This window comes from Dermacentor andersoni, chromosome 3 (assembly GCF_023375885.2).
Source record: "Dermacentor andersoni chromosome 3, qqDerAnde1_hic_scaffold, whole genome shotgun sequence".
NCBI classification, from domain to species: Eukaryota; Metazoa; Arthropoda; class Arachnida; order Ixodida; family Ixodidae; genus Dermacentor; species Dermacentor andersoni.
The window spans coordinates 185,709,802-185,729,020 of record NC_092816.1 but is presented as its reverse complement, the minus strand read 5'-3'; the positions used below and the strand labels follow the sequence as shown (position 1 = coordinate 185,729,020).

The 19,219-nt window shown below is 44.5% G+C and overlaps 1 protein-coding gene across 5 annotated transcripts in view; it reads right to left on the bottom strand.

Moving 5' to 3' along the window:
* LOC126531092 (3-oxoacyl-[acyl-carrier-protein] reductase FabG-like) overlaps window positions 1–19,219 on the bottom strand; it is a 113,714-nt gene that overhangs the window by 1,930 nt on the left and 92,565 nt on the right. For 4 of the 5 annotated variants that reach the window (XM_072287364.1, XM_072287365.1, XM_072287367.1 and 1 more), the window contains 3 exons: window positions 17,158–17,227; window positions 8,080–8,116; window positions 707–770 (listed from right to left, as the gene is read on the bottom strand). In XM_072287364.1, the coding sequence (XP_072143465.1) occupies window positions 707–770; window positions 8,080–8,116; window positions 17,158–17,227 (171 nt within the window). Of the gene's footprint in view, window positions 1–706; window positions 771–7,910; window positions 7,967–8,079; window positions 8,117–17,157; window positions 17,228–19,219 lie in introns of all 5 variants that reach the window. The other variant, XM_072287366.1, reaches the window with a different exon arrangement.

The window sequence follows — 19,219 nt, the reverse complement described above, 5'->3', positions numbered from 1 at the left end:
ATTATACTTTAGTAAACAGAATACACTGTTAAAGACATGTAAATACATGACTCATGTGAAGACAAAAAAAAATCTGGGAAAGAGAAATCTGAACAGGAATAACAGCACTCAAGACACAGGATGCGTGCGAAAAGTATTTTTGAAATCCTTTACAGTTACGTTCAGTGGCGATGCGATAAGGCGTTGCATTGAATTAAGCTGCAATGCCTGGTATAAGACAGATTCATAGTTACCTTCTTAGTGCCTATTTCTAAATACTCGTATAAATGCTTCTTTTTAACTACGTCCGCGACTTTGTAGCTCTGTCTGGTTGCATTAGTGTTCCAGTCCGACAACCCGTTATGTCCGCACGCAGCCATTTACTCAAAAGGCTTGAGAGTGGCACAGTTGGTATTCCATAAGTAAGAAACCTTGCAGCGTGAACTAAGACACAGTTGTGACTACAGGATGGGCACATGGGGCCCCTCCGTGTCTGTCCTATCGTCACGGTTTTTCCATCGTGCTCCAAGTTTATTATGTACTCGACATGCCTCTCTCTGCAAAGCTCTCAACAGTATACTGACAGCCTTGGGATCTTCAAACACAAAAGAACACAACAATGTGCAGCGCCATCACTTTCAGTGAATGCGCGCTCGAGAAGAAGCACTGTTGCTGGGTAGGTGGTGCGTAGGAACTTAATTAGGAAAAAAATAATTTTAACACACACCCGCATATGGTCTTCCAAAGTGGCCCCAGGCTGTTTTCCCATGGGGGTCTTGATGACCGCTGGGCTGGGCAACACAAAACAAAGCGTGATCAATCTTGAATTTTCTTAGGGCTATTGTAAAGGCGAACGGATAGCAAATCAACTTGTCATTGTGAGCGCATTGAACCGCCGGTAACTCCAGGTTAAGCTGTAAGGTATAAAAACCGGATAACACTTAAGGCTTAGTCTATTGAGCAAACTGCTGGCCAAACCTCGTTTTTAAATAGACGTATGCGTAGGTCTTTCAGCCTATGTGAGTAGGCAGCTGGGCAGGGGCTCTGTTACGGCGCTCATATGTACGTGCGCTTATTATTCTCTAAACACGGAAGGTAATCGTCGAAATCTGTCTTACCTAATAATATACCCGTATACTGGTAACTTGACATAATTATTGCGAACCCGAGGACTTCTGTATATGTTCGTGTACGTTTTTCTCCTTAACAGCGTAAGCAAAGAAAGCAAGCATGTCCGGTAACTTTAGTGAGGCATAACCTATGCATCCAGCGGAGGAACATTTACAGACGCCAACCGTTTTTTCGAAGACATAGAGTTTCACGTTATAGTATGTAAGACATGGCACCTGGCACTGAACTCTAGTGATGTTCCCGCTGCAAAATTCAATTGAGCTATTACTACCTTCGCCTATATTAAAAAATTATTAAACATGCAAGCCAGCGCGGCTCTCGCCGTTATTGACGGCAATGTGCGACGTTTACATGTTCAAAAGTGGTAAAATGTACGGCATAATGAAACTTCTCACATGTACAATCTACTTGTGGCAGTATACCCAGGAATTAGGAAAACTTCGTTTGGTGTCCTCTTTTCCTTTTCTTTCTTTGCGCCCACATGCGATATCCAGCTTAACGAATTCGAAATTCGCGCCATGACGCAGCTGTGATGCACAACTTAAGGAAAGATAAAAAGAACAAGTACGCTCCGAGACTGTCGTTTCACCTCGGCACCTGGGGCGCGATCGGAGATCTTTGTTCAATGCGCGTTCTGTTCGGTTGCTGCAACGTCACAAAGTGGCAGTATGCAAAGTTTCTGAGAACGGGCGGAGAGAGATGCCAATCGGCAAGCGGTGAACTCCCCGGAAGTTTACTTCGCCTGTTTGTCGTCTGCTTCCAGACAGTATACTACAAAACGAAATGTTTCTCGTCTTCCAATGAATGAAATCTTTATCTAAAAAATGCATTTTTTTCTTCTCAAGCTTAAACAACGTTTTCAAATAGTAGTATGTGTGACTACTGCTATTTATAACTATTAGTTTTTCGGCGTCGTCCATGGGTGGTGTCGCGCAGAGCGAGAAGAAAACAGAAAAGAGAAACGACGGGAACAGTGGCGCACTTTTCAAGAGGCAGCAACAACATTCCAGTGGCTCGCGTGCACGGATGATGGGATCTATTTCGCTGTACAAACAACGCACTACTTGTTTCGAGAAACGAAAGTGACGCCGGAATTTGCTTTCTGCCATTTCTTGAAACGCGTTTCGCACCGTCACCCGCTCTCCTTCCTCCTCGAGCAACGCCGGCGCAACAACCTAAGTTCCCAACGCAAGAGCCATTTTCTTGAATTAAACAATCGATTGGATCCAAACGTTCCACTCCGCAGCCGCGGCCGCCGGTTGCATCCAATCCAATCCACCAGACGTGTCATGCGAAGCCGGTTTGGTAATGAGCGTATGATCGCTCCAAACTTCCCAACTCCCGTCGGGTTCGGCGCCTAGCAGATGACGTGCTCCGTGGCAAGATGATTGACAGGAAAGTGTCGTCATTTTTACGTCATCAAAAACCTGGCTGCGCCCCGCGGCTAGCGACGTCGGCGCGGAGTAGGCCAATCGCGCGCGCCGGTAATCGAACGAACGCGCCGATCAACGATCTCCGAGTGCACCCCAGGCTGGAAACGCGTGCGCGTTTGTATCAGCAGTATCTCGCAGATGCCAGCTACTTGCTCGGCTGGCAATGACTTGGCGATTTTACTAGACGCCTGGCCAGACAGTTCGTCGGCTTTCCGGATGAGATGTCTGGTGGAGATAACTGCTCTCTCGAAGCTTCCATTGAATATTCTTGAAGGATTTCCTTATTTGTGCATAAATATGGATGAGGGATTGCGTATACGTGACCGTTCTGTTTCATGGGTTTCCCATAGAGAAATAAATTTAAGAAGAGGGGACACTTGGCAAAAACTGGCAACAGGAAACACGTCACGCCTAGTGTCAACTCAGTCCGTTAGTTGACGCGACCATCGGAAAAAAAAAGAATGGGAAATGAACTTACAGGAAACGTTTTATTTTTTTATTGTTCCCCGCAAAAGCTAAAAAGTTTTGCGAATAATGGACTTATACTTCACGACCTGTTTTTCTTGCGTCACCTACACTGTTACACTCTTAAGCAAAGTTACACCCTTTGGGGTGTATCTCTGCCACACAACGATAATGGTGATCTGCCTTGCTTGTGTTTCCTTTCTTGAAAACGCCGCGCCCGCTACATTCCGGTCGGGAATGCTATGCCACGCTGATAACGCGCATGCCGTTCGTTACTGAGAAGTACGGGCTCGCCGCGTCAAAGAAAGGAAATGCGGATCAGACAGATGACGATTATGGCTGTGTAGCAGAAATACACCCCGAAGGGTGTACCTTTCTCTAACACTCCTAATACGGTTGCACCCTTTGGAGTGTATATTTGTCCCACAACAATAATCGTCATCTGCCCTGCTTGCGTTTCCTTTCCTGAAAACTCAGCGCTCGCTACTTTCCTGTCGAGAATGCTGCGTCACACTGATAACGCGCGTGCCATTCGTGACTGGGAAGTACCAGGCTCGCAGCGTTAAATGAAGGAAACACGGGCAAGACAGATGACGATTATCGTTGTGAGACAAGATAAGCCCCAAAGGGTGTAAATTTTTCGAAGAGTGAAGAGTGTAGACAAAGGTACTCCCTTCCGCCGCCAATACTGAAGCGGGAAAAGCCTCGGCGATTTGTTGGACCGCGAGGGCCGCGGTCTTGCACGGGCCAACGGCGGTACGCACGAACTGGAGACGTCCTTGAATTTGTCCCTGAATGCGGGTAATCGGCATCCAGGGACAAGTGCAGGCTCATGCTTCAAACGTGGCCGCCCATTCCTGTCCGTCAGCGACATACTTCCTCCGCGTTGCTTAATCGGTTAGATTTTTCCGTTAAGTGGCGGTTGCTATAGTAACGAGAGATAAAATGTTTCCGTTCTTGAAATTGCGTCGTCCCACCGATAGTCGCTGCCGTCAGAGAATCGATGGGCGCGCACCGTTAAAACCGTGATAGATCGCGCCTCTCGAGTGTCCTCACCTAAACACAATTTCCGACGCCGTGTTTAAGAGGAAGCTTATGCTAGGCCATATCTCCGATGCCAGCTAGTCGAGTAAACGTAATACGCAAGAAGGCTTCTGACAAAACCACTGAACCATTCTGGATGAACTTTGCAGCATTTACGAGAGAAAGCGAAAACATAGTGACTGCCGCAAACAGAATTGTTATTTATATAGGGCATGGGATTCATTACAAGAATGATCGCAAATTGCTAAATCTTAGCAAAACTTGCGGAGTTTACAAATTCGTAACTCAGCATTAAAAACAAAAATCGCATTGCAATGAACTGCATTCGTTCGAGCCTCTAAAGCAGATAAATTTGACGTATGAATTGTAAACTTACGTGAACTGATTATGTGAATTGATTACGATATTTGAAAGGGCTTTGTAAATGTCATATTCAGAAGCTTGTTTTATATTTCACTTTGACGCATGATATATAATTTTTTATCCACTTTACATGTAATATTAGGTACAGCTTGCAGATTTGCGACATCTTTTTCGTTGCTCAGACACAGAGTTGTAGACTTCAAGTTTTGTGTCTTGAAATCTTGCAAATTTTATGGGTTGTAAACATATTGACTTCTAAATAAAAAATTCGCTTGCTGAGAGCACTACAGTTACTTTTTTTTCTTTTGCTTTAAGCTGACTCAATGAATTCGGTGCAGTGGTCGCTGAGAAAAACGACTGCCAATTTCCCGTGTATTAAAAGAGGAGTCCCTGCAGTAAAGCTTTCCACTTAAGCGTCGACTTCGACATTAAAAACATTGAACGCTAGATTACTGAAACAGCACTGAAATGCCCAGATCGGCACAATGCAATATATATCCTCAATTGTTTGAACCGCCAATTTTTTACCTGGCTCTTCGTTTACTGATAACGAAACTGACCCATGTTGTCCTTCAAATAGATTATACTTATCAACAGTAATCAATCAAAGGATGTGCCTACATGAAGGCAAGTGTCAATTGTTTCCCTGAAAATAAGAACCCTTATCGAAACGTTGGCCGAAGAGGTATTCCTGTGTTGACCACAGTTTATGATTTAAATTATGTTTCCCTGTGTTCCTCTGGTCTATATGGACTCTAATAGCTGTGATCTACCAAGGGCGCAATGTATCTGTGTTTTTTGCGTAAAATGTGCCCTCAAAAATTTATGTTTCTGATTCAGTGCTCAAAGCACTTGAGTTTGCCGTACTTAGCCGTCAAGTTTTTGGGTAGCTAACTGTCCATTAGAATATTTTGGGCCCACTGAACATTGTCTTGGTTCGGAACATCTGTACTCGCGAAATCGAAAAATTATCGTGAGACTTCCGATAGCTGCACCTGAGTCTCCAGTTGCACATGTCCCGTGTGCTTATGAACATTTCCTTGTTATAGCACACAGCAGCGCTACAGCAGCACTGCTTGTCGAAGTCACTTGGCGCCAGTTTTGCCACGTGATGCTGGTTTGCGAAAGCTGCCGCAAGCCGAGTGCACAGTGGCATGTAGTTCAAGGTACTGGTAATTGAACGATTCGAAGTGCTGACACGGAGCTCTGATATAGATAACTTGGCGGGACCATGGCAACTGAACCGAGTTGCTCAATTCTATCAGTTATCGGATGAGGATAAGCGGAATTTCAGTATGCAAAAGTGTTTTTACCTTTGGTACATGTTTTTTCAGAACTGAATCCTCATCTTTTTCGTAACACATTTCCTGCATGTTTCCTGCACGTTGCACGCTGCATTGGTTCACTAGCCTAAGCTTTGCCACATGAAATGAATTTCCCATGAAGATAATCATTAAACATTACACAAAAGTTGACGCCATTTCTCACATGTTTTTCGTTTATTTAGCACAATTAAAATTCTGAGTGATGGAGAGAGAATTTATTTGAAGGAAATCAGAGAGGTCAGCCTGATACTAGCGTGCTCTTGCTTGCTATTTTGCACAGGGGGAGGGGGAACGGGCATGCAGATGCCGGATATGAGGTGTATATGACACAGAAGTAGGGTGCACAGGGATGACGGCAACTTCGCGTTCTTATGGTTCAAAAAGTCCAAAAAATAGTCACCCACAAGTGTCATCCGCCTTCCAGAGCATAGCTGCCGGAGTCACGAATACAATTGAAGCATCATAAAATGCGCAACGAAGAAGCTTGTGTGTAGGCTTTTCCTGCGTGAGCACCACAGGTGGCAAGAAAGATGTTTAACTTATGTAAAGAACGGCTATAAGCGGGTTGAGTACGGTGAGGACACGCGCCATGCTTTTAGCGGCTGGAGTCTGGAGACCGAAGAAAATGTCGCGCATTGCTTCTATCAAGTGTTTCAGCATATTTTGTTTCAACGCTTTATTGTCATTCAAGTTAGGCTCCTTGCTTGCCTCTAGGGTTGTCGGCTTTAGCAGACTTAGTATCCTAACATTCTGACAAATTCTTGGTTCACCTTCGTAGAAATCGCACAAAAAAGGACAACATACAGTAGTAAATTAGTACAATTTACACGAGGCTGAACCAGTACCAACTATGCAAACAAAACGGTCTACCTAAATTTTGGGGTTTTACGGGGACAAAATACAATATTACATTTATGCATGCCCGTAGCCGGAGTAACTCTGACCACTTGGGGTTCTTTGGCGCTCACCTATAACTAAGAACGCAAGCGTTCTTAAACTTCGCTATCATTGAATCCACGACATCAAGCTCAGTAGGGTAGCGTCATATCCTCTGAGCTGCCGCGGCAAATAATGCTCGTTCAGGACACAAACTCATCCACGGATATTATATTTACAAATATTTAGATTACCACTAAAATCGGCACTTATTTGTATCGTTCCGTTCTGCTCGACTGCATGCAAAACAAGTCCCCCGTGGAAAAGAATATACAGTTTCATTTTCGGGCTTACCGCAGCAGGTCACCCTATTCAATAACGTTCCGTTTTTAAAAGAACCGATGACTGGATATGTTGGTGTGCATTCATCTCCGGAACAAAGCACCGATATAGGAGAGACGAATGAAGCGAAACCCAGCGCCAGTCATTCTAAGGGTGAATGTACTGCCATGGGTGCTGGATAAAAAAATAATAAAAGAAGACGCGGCCTGCCGAGTGCATCGAAAATGATCTTAGTTGATTGGTTATTTGGGTTTAATGACGTAAAGGCTACTCAGGCCATGATGCGCCAGTCACAAGACAATAGAAAACGCAACGTTAAAGCAGGTAAACCTGCGTTACAATATAGTTGGTGCAAATAAGCAGTTGTCCTTAAAAAGTGAAACAAGTTAGTAAATAGCACTAGCGAGTCATCTGCTAGCAATAGGGCAGGGCGTATAGGTATAGTCAGCCGGTGACGTTTGTCTGGGATCAGCATAAACAATGCGTCAGGGATGCGCTTGGAACGCCGTAGCCCGACGAGTCCCATGCCCGCTAACTAGCACTGTTCAGCCCACTCGAGCGGCCGAAAATGCGACCATGGCCGTCACGTTCGCTGCCATTCCAGCCCTCCTGGCGCGGCACGCCGCGCCTTTTTTTTTTTTTTTTTTTATCCAGCTGGCGTGGTACCATCCTTCCTTGTTTTAAGTGGCACATTTGTTGCGCTTATAGTCGTATGTTATTTACCCTGAAGCTACCCCTACACTAGCTTTGAATGAACATCTTTTTACATGGTCACCTTCCTATGAAGACCTTCTACCGTTGTCTCATTTCAGCTTCCAACTACCATAGCATATGGGGCACACGTGCACACGTGGAATCATGCGTGGGCCCTTAGAACAACACTGGGGCTCTGGAGGCTCAGTGCACTTGTGCCAGGCTAGTATATACACGGAGAGAATGCGAGACGTGCTACCGTTAACAATGTTCCATGACCAGCGAGGTTTGCTCGTTGCATTCTGTGCGTAGATCCTGTGCTCGAAAAAAAAATCGAGACTGCGCATGCGATGGAGCGAATTGTTGTCACTCACAACGAAGACATCATCAGGAAGACCAAAAGCAGAAATACAGTAAATTTCACTTACTTGACGGTGTTGACGCGCACCCCAAACGGCGCATTCTCTGTAAAAAGATAACACGTATAAACAAAATAGATTAGAGAACCTGTACTATTGAAGCTCCGTCAGTAACAAAAGAGGATGAATGAACGGCGTGGATGACTACTTCTGAATCACTAACTCGATGTGGCTCGCTGTAATGTCACCGGCTGTATGAATTCGCCGTTCAGAGAGCTTATGTATATGCGTTCATCTTTTCTAGGGATCACACCAGTCAAGTATTATTAAGGCTCGAGTTCATTCTAGACGAACTGTGCAATAGCGAGCGAGGACTAACTTAATGAGAGAAGTGAGCGCTCATCTTTAATTATTAACTCTAATGATTAAAACGCATAATATATAAGAGATTTACGAAAAAAAATTTAAACTTGAAGCTTGCGTGACAGAGCATCGGGGAAAAATGAAAAAACATTAAAATCTTGCCAATGATTTGTACAAAACAGCATGCGTGGTCAAAAACAGACGAAAGAAATGAAGCCACTGTAAGTGCAAGAAAGTGAGACTAAACTTTATTAAACGTTCTTGCTTGGGTCAAGGGAGGCGGGGGGCGGGGAGGCTAGCCCCACTGGAGCCCCCTTCCTCAGGCGGACGCCAGACCTTAAGACTTCGCGGCGCCGTCTACCAGCTGAACTGCCCAGAGTTGGTCCGCTGGGCATGCACTGAGCAGCACGGCCTTACACTGTTCGGTCGTGGCGAAATTAAGTGATGGAGGGGTTGGTGTTGTCTTTAATGGTGCATGTCGCTGCGGCACATGCCCAGGACATGCCCGCGTGCGGTGGACGATTTCTCGAGTAGCGACGTGGATGACTTTGTTCCTAGCAATTATGCGAGAGCGGGCTTTCCTGTTTTGAGTAGACGTGTTCTTTACATGTGCACTTATGTGACAAGGCGATAATTCAATGTCGATGTACTTGGAGCCTGAACAACAACATGTGTCGCTTTTCTTTGCGGTATTTTGTGCCGTGTAATTGTGTACTTGTTTTCCTAATATTCTAGCACAAATAAAATAAGGTTATGTCTAGTCGGTGCATGTTTTGGATCACAAACGTGGCGCAGCAATAAGGACACGCACAGTGCTGGGCAGTATCGCAGATACATGTATCGTTGACACTATCTTAGATACCCTTTGTGTATTTCGTATCTGTATTATGACGCGTCCGGCTAGACATGTATCCTAAGACACAAGATACTGCTATCGCAACATCACCGTTCGGAACTATAGACGTTGGCTGAACTCTGCTTCTCAAGCTAATACCGCTGCCACTAAGCCTCCTAAATAATTGAATAATTCGGTAACAAACGCTTAGAATTTGATAGGCCATTGTAGCTTTATGTACTCTCTGTATACACGATGCGTCACAGAAAAAAATGTCGCTGCCAGCGTTGTTGCTGCTGTACACCTGTCCGGTGATTGAGTAATGCATAAACGGTAATACATTTACGGGTAAAGTAAAATGTAACAGCGGTATTTGCACCATCGTGCAGATGGTTCTTATTGATGGTATGGTATTGTACTGTAAAACGTTATTGAAGTCCTGCAAATCGTGAGTCTCCACGTAGCGGGCCGCTCCCACGTGGGAGGAACCGAGAGGCTGAACCTCGCGGCCGCATCGTGGACCTGCTGAACAGCCCAGAGTCGGTCAGCCAGAAGAGGGCTGCGGAGAACCGCCTCCTATCTGGCCGAGCTGTTATCGATGATAGAGCGTGACTGGGCACACCGCCAGAGCATGTGTTCTAACGAGGCTATTTCTCCACAATCGCGGAAAGTATCATTGGTTTAAGCATCCGAATAGATTTTATGTAAGAGCGACGGATTGGGATACGTATTCGTTTGTAGTAGGCGGAGCGTTAACTCTTGAGCTCTATTGAGCCGTGGATGAGAAACGAAGTAGGTTCTGGGGCTGAGATAGTAGTGTTTAGTAATTTCTTTGTAGGTGGAGGGCGTGTCCCTGTTCACGGTGGAGTCGGCTTCTGATTGGTCGAGGGTACCGCGGTGGGCAAGTTGACGCGCAGTCCCGTGAGCCGACTCGTGGAGGTTCGGAGGAGCACCCTTTTATCTGACCCTGAGATGCGGGAAACCAATAAATGAAGTGGTGAATGATTGCCTTGCCCCCAAGAAGTCTAAATGCTTGTTTGGAAACAGTGCCTTTTTCAAATGCTCTGACAGCGGACCTTGAATCACTATAGATGACATCCCGTGAGCTATCCAGCAGGGCCAGTGCAATAACCATTTGTTCAGCAATTTCGCAGTCCCTCGTCCGAACCGAGGCAGCATTGGTGATTCCTGACCATTATATTTGTGGGGCCCACTTTCCTATCGCGGGTAAAAAACAGCGAGAATTCTCGTACACGGACTGGGATAAATTCCGCAACCTTCGGGATGAGAGGCCTCCCTCACATTCCCGACCTATCATAGAGCAATGGATGGGTCAGGCCCAGGAGGATGTTCGGCGTACAACGTCTGAAGTTTGCACCGACCTTCCTCTTGAGAGAATGGACAGCAGGTTATCCCATCTGTTAGAGGCCAAGCAGTCCATTCTCAACATATGGAAGTGTGAATGAGTTAATCTTAGGCTACGCGAAAAGATATCTGAGATTAACAAACACATTGAGCAGCATTGTGTAAACTTCTCTAAACAGCAGTAGGACAAGGTTTGCAATTCAGTAGACGACCAAATGCGTAATGGTAAAACTTGGAAGTTACTTAAGCATTTGCTTAAGGAGACCAATACTAAGTCTAATCAGAGTTTATGTCTTTGGTAGAACCATACATGAGGCCGTACGAATGGCCTCTAAGGATGAGCTCCACGCGCTTGCTGACAAATATCTCCCAGTCGGCTCAGGGTCATAGGGCTCTACATGGACTCAATGGTAGATCCGCACCCGGGCCGGATGGCATCTCCAACAAGGCGTTGCGAAATCTGGATGATAAATCAATCGCATGCCTCACAGAGGAAATAATGAAATTTGGAGGAATGGAACCGTCCAACTGGCTTGGAAGACTGCTCTCGCAGTACTCATCCCCAAACCTGACAAGAAACCTAGCGTTGACAACTGGAGGCCCATCTCGATTACATCCTGTGTGGGTAAGGTAGCGGAGCATGAGGTCCTGAATCGACTCTCCCAGTTCTTGGAGAATAACGACATTTACGTACATAGTATGATAGGATTCAGGGCAGGCCTATACACACAGGATACCATGAAACTAATTAGGCATCAAATCATAGACAACGACTCTAGCGACACTGTATTAAGACGGCAAGCTGGACGAGTTGGTGATTGAACATGTTCCTATTGATGGGCAGCGTTGTACTGCCTCTCGTCCTTCGTCCGGGTTGCGCTGCCCACCCATAGGAACATGTTCTAGCGACACTCGGGCCGTTTTGGGACTTGATCTCGAGAAGGCCTTCGACAACGTTCTGCATTCGCATATCCTAGCCTCGATATCTCGGGTCTATCTCGGGGTGAGAGTTTTTACAAGTACGTTCGATCGTTCCTCTCGGATAGGAAGGCTACTCTCCGGGTGGCCGATCTCAAATCACAACTGCTGGAACTTGGCGAGAGGGGCACACCACAGGGGTCAGTGATTTCCCCCTGTTTGTTCAATATAGCCATGGTCGACCTTGGCAGAAAGCTTCTCGAGATTGAAGTCGTCAAACACACTATGTATGCTGACGATATATCTATTTGGTGCATTGATGTTCTTGTAATTATACTCCGTTTCACACATCAGGCGCAACGCTGTGGAGGCTAGAGAAACATTTTACAGTGGTCGAGTCCATACTCAGAAATAATTCGGCGTTCTTTATAGCAATTCTGCGAAACTGTCCGTTATATAGGCTCTGTATTAAATGCAAAAAAATGTTTTAATACTTGGAAAGAAACAAAGTGTAGTAGATGGCTATCTAATGCCCTGTTTTAGAACAATTTTTTTCGTTACGTTTCCTTTCGCTTCTTTATTGACAGCTCGTCCCTGGCAGGAGAGCCTGCGGAAGCAGGCATTTGGTTTGTTGCAAGACCATGTACTCGAGCACACAAGGGTTCGACCCTCTCGGGTTTAACCATGCGTGGCTTAGCCATGTCCGGGGAAAAGGAGAGACTGGGGGTTGAGCCGATGCTGAGTGTCTGGGCATTTAAGGCCCCTCGGCGGTGCCAACACACCCTTTTGGCCTCGGCTTCACGTAGATGGCACCCCCGGACTGACCCACCAGGGGAAAATTTGTAGTGGCCTTTTTCTTTCCTCCTATGTAATCTTAATCTTTCTCCCTTATTTTCAATCTTTTCATGTCCCTCTCCTTGTTTTCTTTTACTTCTAATTCTCCGGGCAGCAGGGGTTAACCTTGTCGGACATAGCCGCCCTTCGTTATTCCGTATTCTTATAGCAGTGGCATACAGCTGGCGTATGCGGGACCTGTCTTCTTCAGATTTTGCAGCGTCCCCTGGTTGGGCCCCTTGGTGGGTGGCTGGCACTGCTACGGAACATTTTATCAATACCTATGGAACGTTTCTCTCCACCACTGCCTGGTCGCCCTCAGAAACGAGGGCGCACCGAAGAAGTGTTCCAGTTTCTTGGCCGAAATATTGACAACTTTACACGATTTAATGTAATGCATTCTGAGATAAAAGAAAATGCAGCGAAATTGTCCTGACCTCTTCTGGTTAGGAACGGGTTGTTTTGTAAGCTCACATAGGGCCTTGACCCTCGGTGAAGCGTCGGAACTAAACTTGTGTAGGCTTCCAAGTTTAGTACACACGTTTAGTACACACAAGTTTAGTAGGCTTCCAAGTTTAGTACCGTTTAGTACACACACTACGTGTGTGTACTAAACGAGGAAGAGGCAGAAGCCGATGAGCCGAAGGGGCCAGTTGGAAATGCAGAAAACTAGGTTGTCTCTTGAAGTAGCATTACGATTAGGCGGCGTCAGCTGTAATAATATTTAGAATGTTTCGTATCATCACTACGTGAACGGTAATACACAACACCTCGCTACTTCCTGCACACATCGCTACTTCCTGCACATTTCTGGTTCCCGCAAAGGTTATTTGGCAAATTCAGAGTCTCTGCAATTGTAATGGTCGAATATATTTAAAGCCCTTAAATATTTGACTTTGGCTTTGCGCTACTGAGCACCAGGTCACGAATTTAATGCGAATGCGGCCAGCCGGCCAGCCCTTGAAGATGAAGGCCGGGTTCCGGCTGAAACGGCAGTCATGTTTTTTCCTACGTGCTTCTATTCCTTATATATATATATATATATATATATATATATATATATATATATACATATATATATATATATATATATATATATATGTATATATATATATATGTATATATATATGTATATATATGTATCCACAGGACGCTGTGTTTCCCGCCGGACCCGAAGGTATAATATTCAAAAAAGAAAAGACGAACATTAAGGCTTCCGTTTTTCGTCACGTTTCGGCCGGTCCGGCTGACACCATAGTAAAAACATATGCTATGACCTTCGCCTTTCTTTCCTTTCAGAATTATATATATATATATATATATATATATATATATATATAACATTCATTGCCACTTATTCATCATTTATTTAATTCAGTTGGTAAGTATAAGTAATTTCCCCTATGTTTTCCTTGGCGTCTTGTTGCCATGATATGAATAACAAAAATCGGGCCCCCCTGTGAAGTCCCTTTCTTCCTCTCGTTCTTTCTGATTATGAGGCACGCCGTAGTGGGTGACTGCGGAAATGTAGACCATCTGGCGTTCTTCAGCGTGCACCTAAATCTAAGTACACGAGTGCTTTTCTATTTCGCCCCTAAAGAAATGTGGCGGCTGTGGCCAGGATTTAATCCCGCGACCTCCTACTTAATAGCCCAACACCATAGCCACTAAGCAACCACGGCGCGTTTGTGCTTTTCGGTGAGGCACCTATCAGAACCACCACGATTTGCGACGTCCTTTATTATTACTGGGGAGAGCGCAACGAGGCACATGTCGCTCTCTCCCGAAATTAACAATTGGACTGGAAGTTTCCACAGTGGTTACTTCCGCGTAGAAGCACACTAGAACTTGATTATTTGTTGCACAGCAAAGCTCAGCTTCTAGATCGTTTAGCTTCTTTTCGTTTCAGCGTGCGCGGTGCTCACACAACGTGGGTCGATCCCGGAGACAGTGCACAGAAACGCAGAGTACAGTGTGCTACTTGTCCAAGCTGCATCACGTGACGTCATCAGGAAGCATCATAACTTGACGAAGACGTCATGAGGTGACGTCATATTTTCTCTAGATTACGTCACTAGGCGAAATTTTCGCGTGACGATACCATTAGCCTGGCGTATTCGAATGGCAATGCCAAGCTGTCATGCCTGCTGCTTGTAATTCGTACTTTACGAATTCTTTGACGCCACCTACTTTCAACAATTGAAATAATTTAATAAGGCACTTGCAGTTGGTGGAGGGCCTAGTGGAATGAGCGTGTATGCTGCATTTCCGTACAAGTGCCTGTTCGCGTGACGTACGTCGCTTGTGGTGCTGGTGTTTGCCTAACGTCGGCATCAGCTTCGCTGTACATCCCATTTCCCGGGGTGCAATGGCGGTGGATTTTTTTATCAATCTGATGTCCAAATTCTACAGTGTTAACTTTAGTTAAGACGTACACGTTTCGGTACCCGACATAGCACCAGTTCTGTCCAATAGTGACAAGGTTAAAAAAAAACAGCATGAAACTCAAACTGTGAATCAATTGAACCATGCAATGTGCAAATGCAATGTGACTCTATTTCACAGTATTGTTACACGCGATCAATTTACACAAGCCACTACCACGTGTGACGGAACGTTGGACGTGCCACAATTGGCCATCATGAGTGAAGAAGAAGAGAGATAGAGACAAGCTTTAATAATATGCTGGTGAGGTTAGCCTGGCTGTTCGCCTGACATGAAGGTGTAGGTTTTCTTTCCTGGTTACGTCTGCAACCAATAAATTGTTTTGTGTGTGAGATTTAAACGAATGGTTCAATACGTCTTTCGAAGAAACACGACCAACTGTGCACTAAATACAGATTCAGTAATTCACCAATAACGAAAACTCAATGTAAACTTCATACATCATCTTCTATTTTCTTTAAATGCAGTTGAGTCCGTAATACCATGCAAAAAGACTGGTGTAAATATGACAGAGGCATTGATGTGCCATCTTTTCTTGCAGATGCAACGGGTATGCATGTGCCCCAAACGTCGTTAATAAAAGTTCAGCGGCGATTTATGGTTCCATGCGGGAGACAAGATTTAGGATCATGTCGCAGCTCGATAAGTTAGGGGTCCATGATATAAATTGCGTTCACCGCACTGTAACGTGTTCTTGAGGAGCCCACTCGACACATCCGCCTTCTTCAATGAGCGAAGCGCAACTGACGGCGCGGTCCGGAGCACACCACCGTGAGTTGCACTGTGTATATTATAGTTTCACCATATATATATATATATATATATATATATATATATATATATATATATATATATATATATATATACACATACACACACACCACGTGACCGGTTTTCCGCACTTCACTCACATACGCTTTTTCCCCGTTGACGCTACTAATGCTAACGCGTGTAAAGTTCATTAGACGTACCTTGTGTCGTAGCTAAAAGCGCACCTTGCACAAAACTCACGAGGACGTCATTCCGGCCGTCAGAGGCTTCATTATGTAGTTTAAGCTCAACGTGCCTTGCCAAGTGCCTGTTAAGCACCGCATAGACATATAAACCAACCACACCCCACCATACTCAAGATATATATTTCTAAAAAAATATTTTAATGGAAAGAGAATGTTGACATATTTTGCTTTGGAACATTACGGAAACACATCACGTTATTAGCGTGACAAAAAAAAAATACATTTCATCTGAACTCCTGCATCCTTCTTCAAAATAGCGCAAAATTGTATATTCCAATGCGACAGCGTCCATAATTGTGAATTCACGCGTTAGTGCAATGTCGCGGTGGAGTGGTCATGTCGGGGCTTCGAATTGGAAAAATTTATTTTTCTAACAAAAGAGCACCTTCCATATGTCCTCTAGGCCCTTTTCAAGGCGGCAAAGGTATCTTTAGAAGGTAATAACACAAAAAAATACTTCAATGCTGCTCTATTTAAAAAAACGAGACCGATAATTTGCTTCAATGCCTAGCCCTCACGGGCCCTCTTATTTACCATGAAATTATCTAGAACCTGTCCAACCGCCAGTATAGCAGGGAAGCAAAACGATTCCACAGCTGAAACAGTCCCTTGTAAACTGCAGTGCTGATGTGTATGTGTGGAGACAAGAGAAAAGTTACAATTGGCAAAGAGAACATGCAAAAACAAATTGTTAAATAGGGCAAAAATATCGATATTAGCGTAGCAATGGGGAATGCAAACAGGCTTTTCTGTCGATAGTATTGAGGCTCCACAGTAACAGCGTCACAAAGACAATAAAGATGGTTTTTTTTTTTTTTAGTTGGAGACGACAACCCAAGCATTGCTGTGAAAGCGGTGTAGAGTGATCTAAAGCGGAGCCTTTCCTGAAGCAGGGGGTGTTGAGTGGCTCATTCTAAACAGCAGATACTCGGAGCGCGGGAACTTGTCGACGAAATACAAGTTCTGCAAAGCGAGAGCGCTAATGGCCAGGCAATTATGGTAGAAGCGTCACTCCTAAAGGCATTGAAGCAGCGGTGAAAGTGTAGTGTGCCACTAGTTCACCATCAGCCCGATTTTGACGATGACCTCAAAACCATAGGCAATCTTTTACGTAAGCTAGAGCCATCGGATACAACTTTCTTGTTTCAGCGCAACTCCATATCATTGATGCCAATCGTAGGGGTGGCATATTTCGCTGTACTTTAAATGACAGCGAGTCGTTCTTGTCTCTGTCCACCCGAGCTCGAAATGTTAGCCATACTAGTTGCTTGTCTCCCGAGTATGTATCGGTGCAGTGCGCGCGTTGAAGCAGCTACGCGCGTTGCCCTCACGTAGAGGCGTGCACTTTGCTGGGTGGCCATGCTCACTTACCCAGTGCTGCGCATCGGGACAGGTGATCCAGCGCGGCTTTCGTCACGCAGTAAGGTGTTGCGACGTTAACCTACGCGGAGAAAAGATTAAAAATTTGATGAGAGTGAACATTGTGTCGTCAAAAAATTACCAGCGTCATCTTTCCTGTACTTACCAAGGCCTAAAAGCGTGGATATTACGGCACAATATAAAAAGAAAGTTACACCCCTGATCAAAGGCATTCTATAGCGTGCAAATCTTAGGCGCTTTTTGCCCCTTAAAACCAAATTAGTCTAAAGCAGCCCATTTAACCGACAAATAAAATCCCGAACTTTGTATAAAGATGTTTGTTAGGAACTCTGGAAGGTATTTAGAATGTTTTATTTTTGAGTGCCGCCTAAACGTATTATGAACTGTGCCCTTACGCGATCCCTAGATATGCCTTTCCTTTGCTTATAAAGTCTGTACACCTCTCTTTTCGCTTATAAATAGCTGCTGCACAATACCTACTGTGTGCGTGCGAGTGACTGAAGTTTACTTGGTTCTCATTATAACTTCCGTAGCCAGCCGCATTTAGCTTTTTGACTTGTGGGGCGCTGTCTAATCTCTCCAGATTTTAGTAGCACGACAACAACACTTAATTTTCACTAATGTACCTGTAGTAGAGGAAAGCATAGCTCATACTTCAAGACCATACCGACAAACGTCGATCACAGATATGCGGCATGTGAATGCAATTTCATTAGTCCACATAGTTAAGTAACTTTCAGTCGTTGAGGCGTACGTTAATCAGAGAAGTATAATAGTGAAAAAGCTAGGATTTCCGCTCACGCCTCTGTAATTCTGTCGCCCTCCTCAGCTTCTGAACTCTTTAACTGGCAGAATAACAAAGACTTGGCCTAGGTTATTTTTATTGTTTTATTTATTCTTGATATTGCTTAAATGCACACCAGCTGAAATATTGAAGCATTTCTCTGAAAACCGAGCAAGATACGATAAGTCAAAAATATTGTTGACCAGCTGGTGGGCGGTCAATATTTGGTCAAAAACTGGTGTTTGCTACTTGCTTTGGGCAAGGTCAATATGTGTTCGTGAGGTGCACCTCTATGGGAATAAAAAATAACTGCTTGCTTAAACAAATGGAAAAAAATCGCATTGGCGAGAATATCACCCCCACCTGCTCTAATGGAAAGACGAAGTCTTCTAGTGTTGTCACCAAAGCATCTGCTGTTGCTCACGATTGACATTTTTGTGAATGTCGCTGTTCAGCAGGCATATAAACAGTTTTAAATTGGGACGCACAGAATAATATTCAGATGTGTCTCGTTTCTGCAGATATTTTTGTTATGTAAACAATATTGTTGAGCTGCTAGTTAAAAAGTAAATATAGCCAGGGTCTACAAACTCCGAACAATTCAACATCGCACTGCAGCATAACCTACAGTAGCTTATCTTCTGAGATTCATTTAAATTATTTCATTGAATTAGTCGCATAGTAGCGACAAGGTTAAAACAATTACGGCATCGTTGTCCAGTAGCGTTATGCCCATTCCACCATGTGCAATTTATAGCAAGTAGTTCCATTTTGCTGTGTTTTTAAATCATTATATTACCGCAAGAATTCTGCGTAGCTAAGGAGGAACTGATTTTTAAATCAAAGCAATTTGCGCGAACGCAGAAATGAAACACACGGTATTATTGAACCCCTGTTAGTGTTCTTGCAATAGGCAACGGAAACTGAACTCCCTTAATAATATAATACTGGACGTTTTATGGCACCTGAAATAGAACAATAGATGCAGAAAGAAGCGCAAAGTTCATTGGCTTCGTGTGTGTTTGGTGAAATACTAGCGCCAACTTACGTGCTTCGGTGTCTACTCAAGCCCCACGGTGGGAAAGGAACCGAACGTTGTGACGCAGCGCCTCCTGAAATTCCTTCTTTGCTTTTCGAATCGCTTCAGGAATTGAGCGCCGTGCCTAGTGGTAACCTTTTTCGCAAACCAAGGAGCTTCTCCACTATTCACCATGTTTCTAAATTCGAAGACAGCACTACCAGTATTGTTTATCGCATATCGTTGTCGTG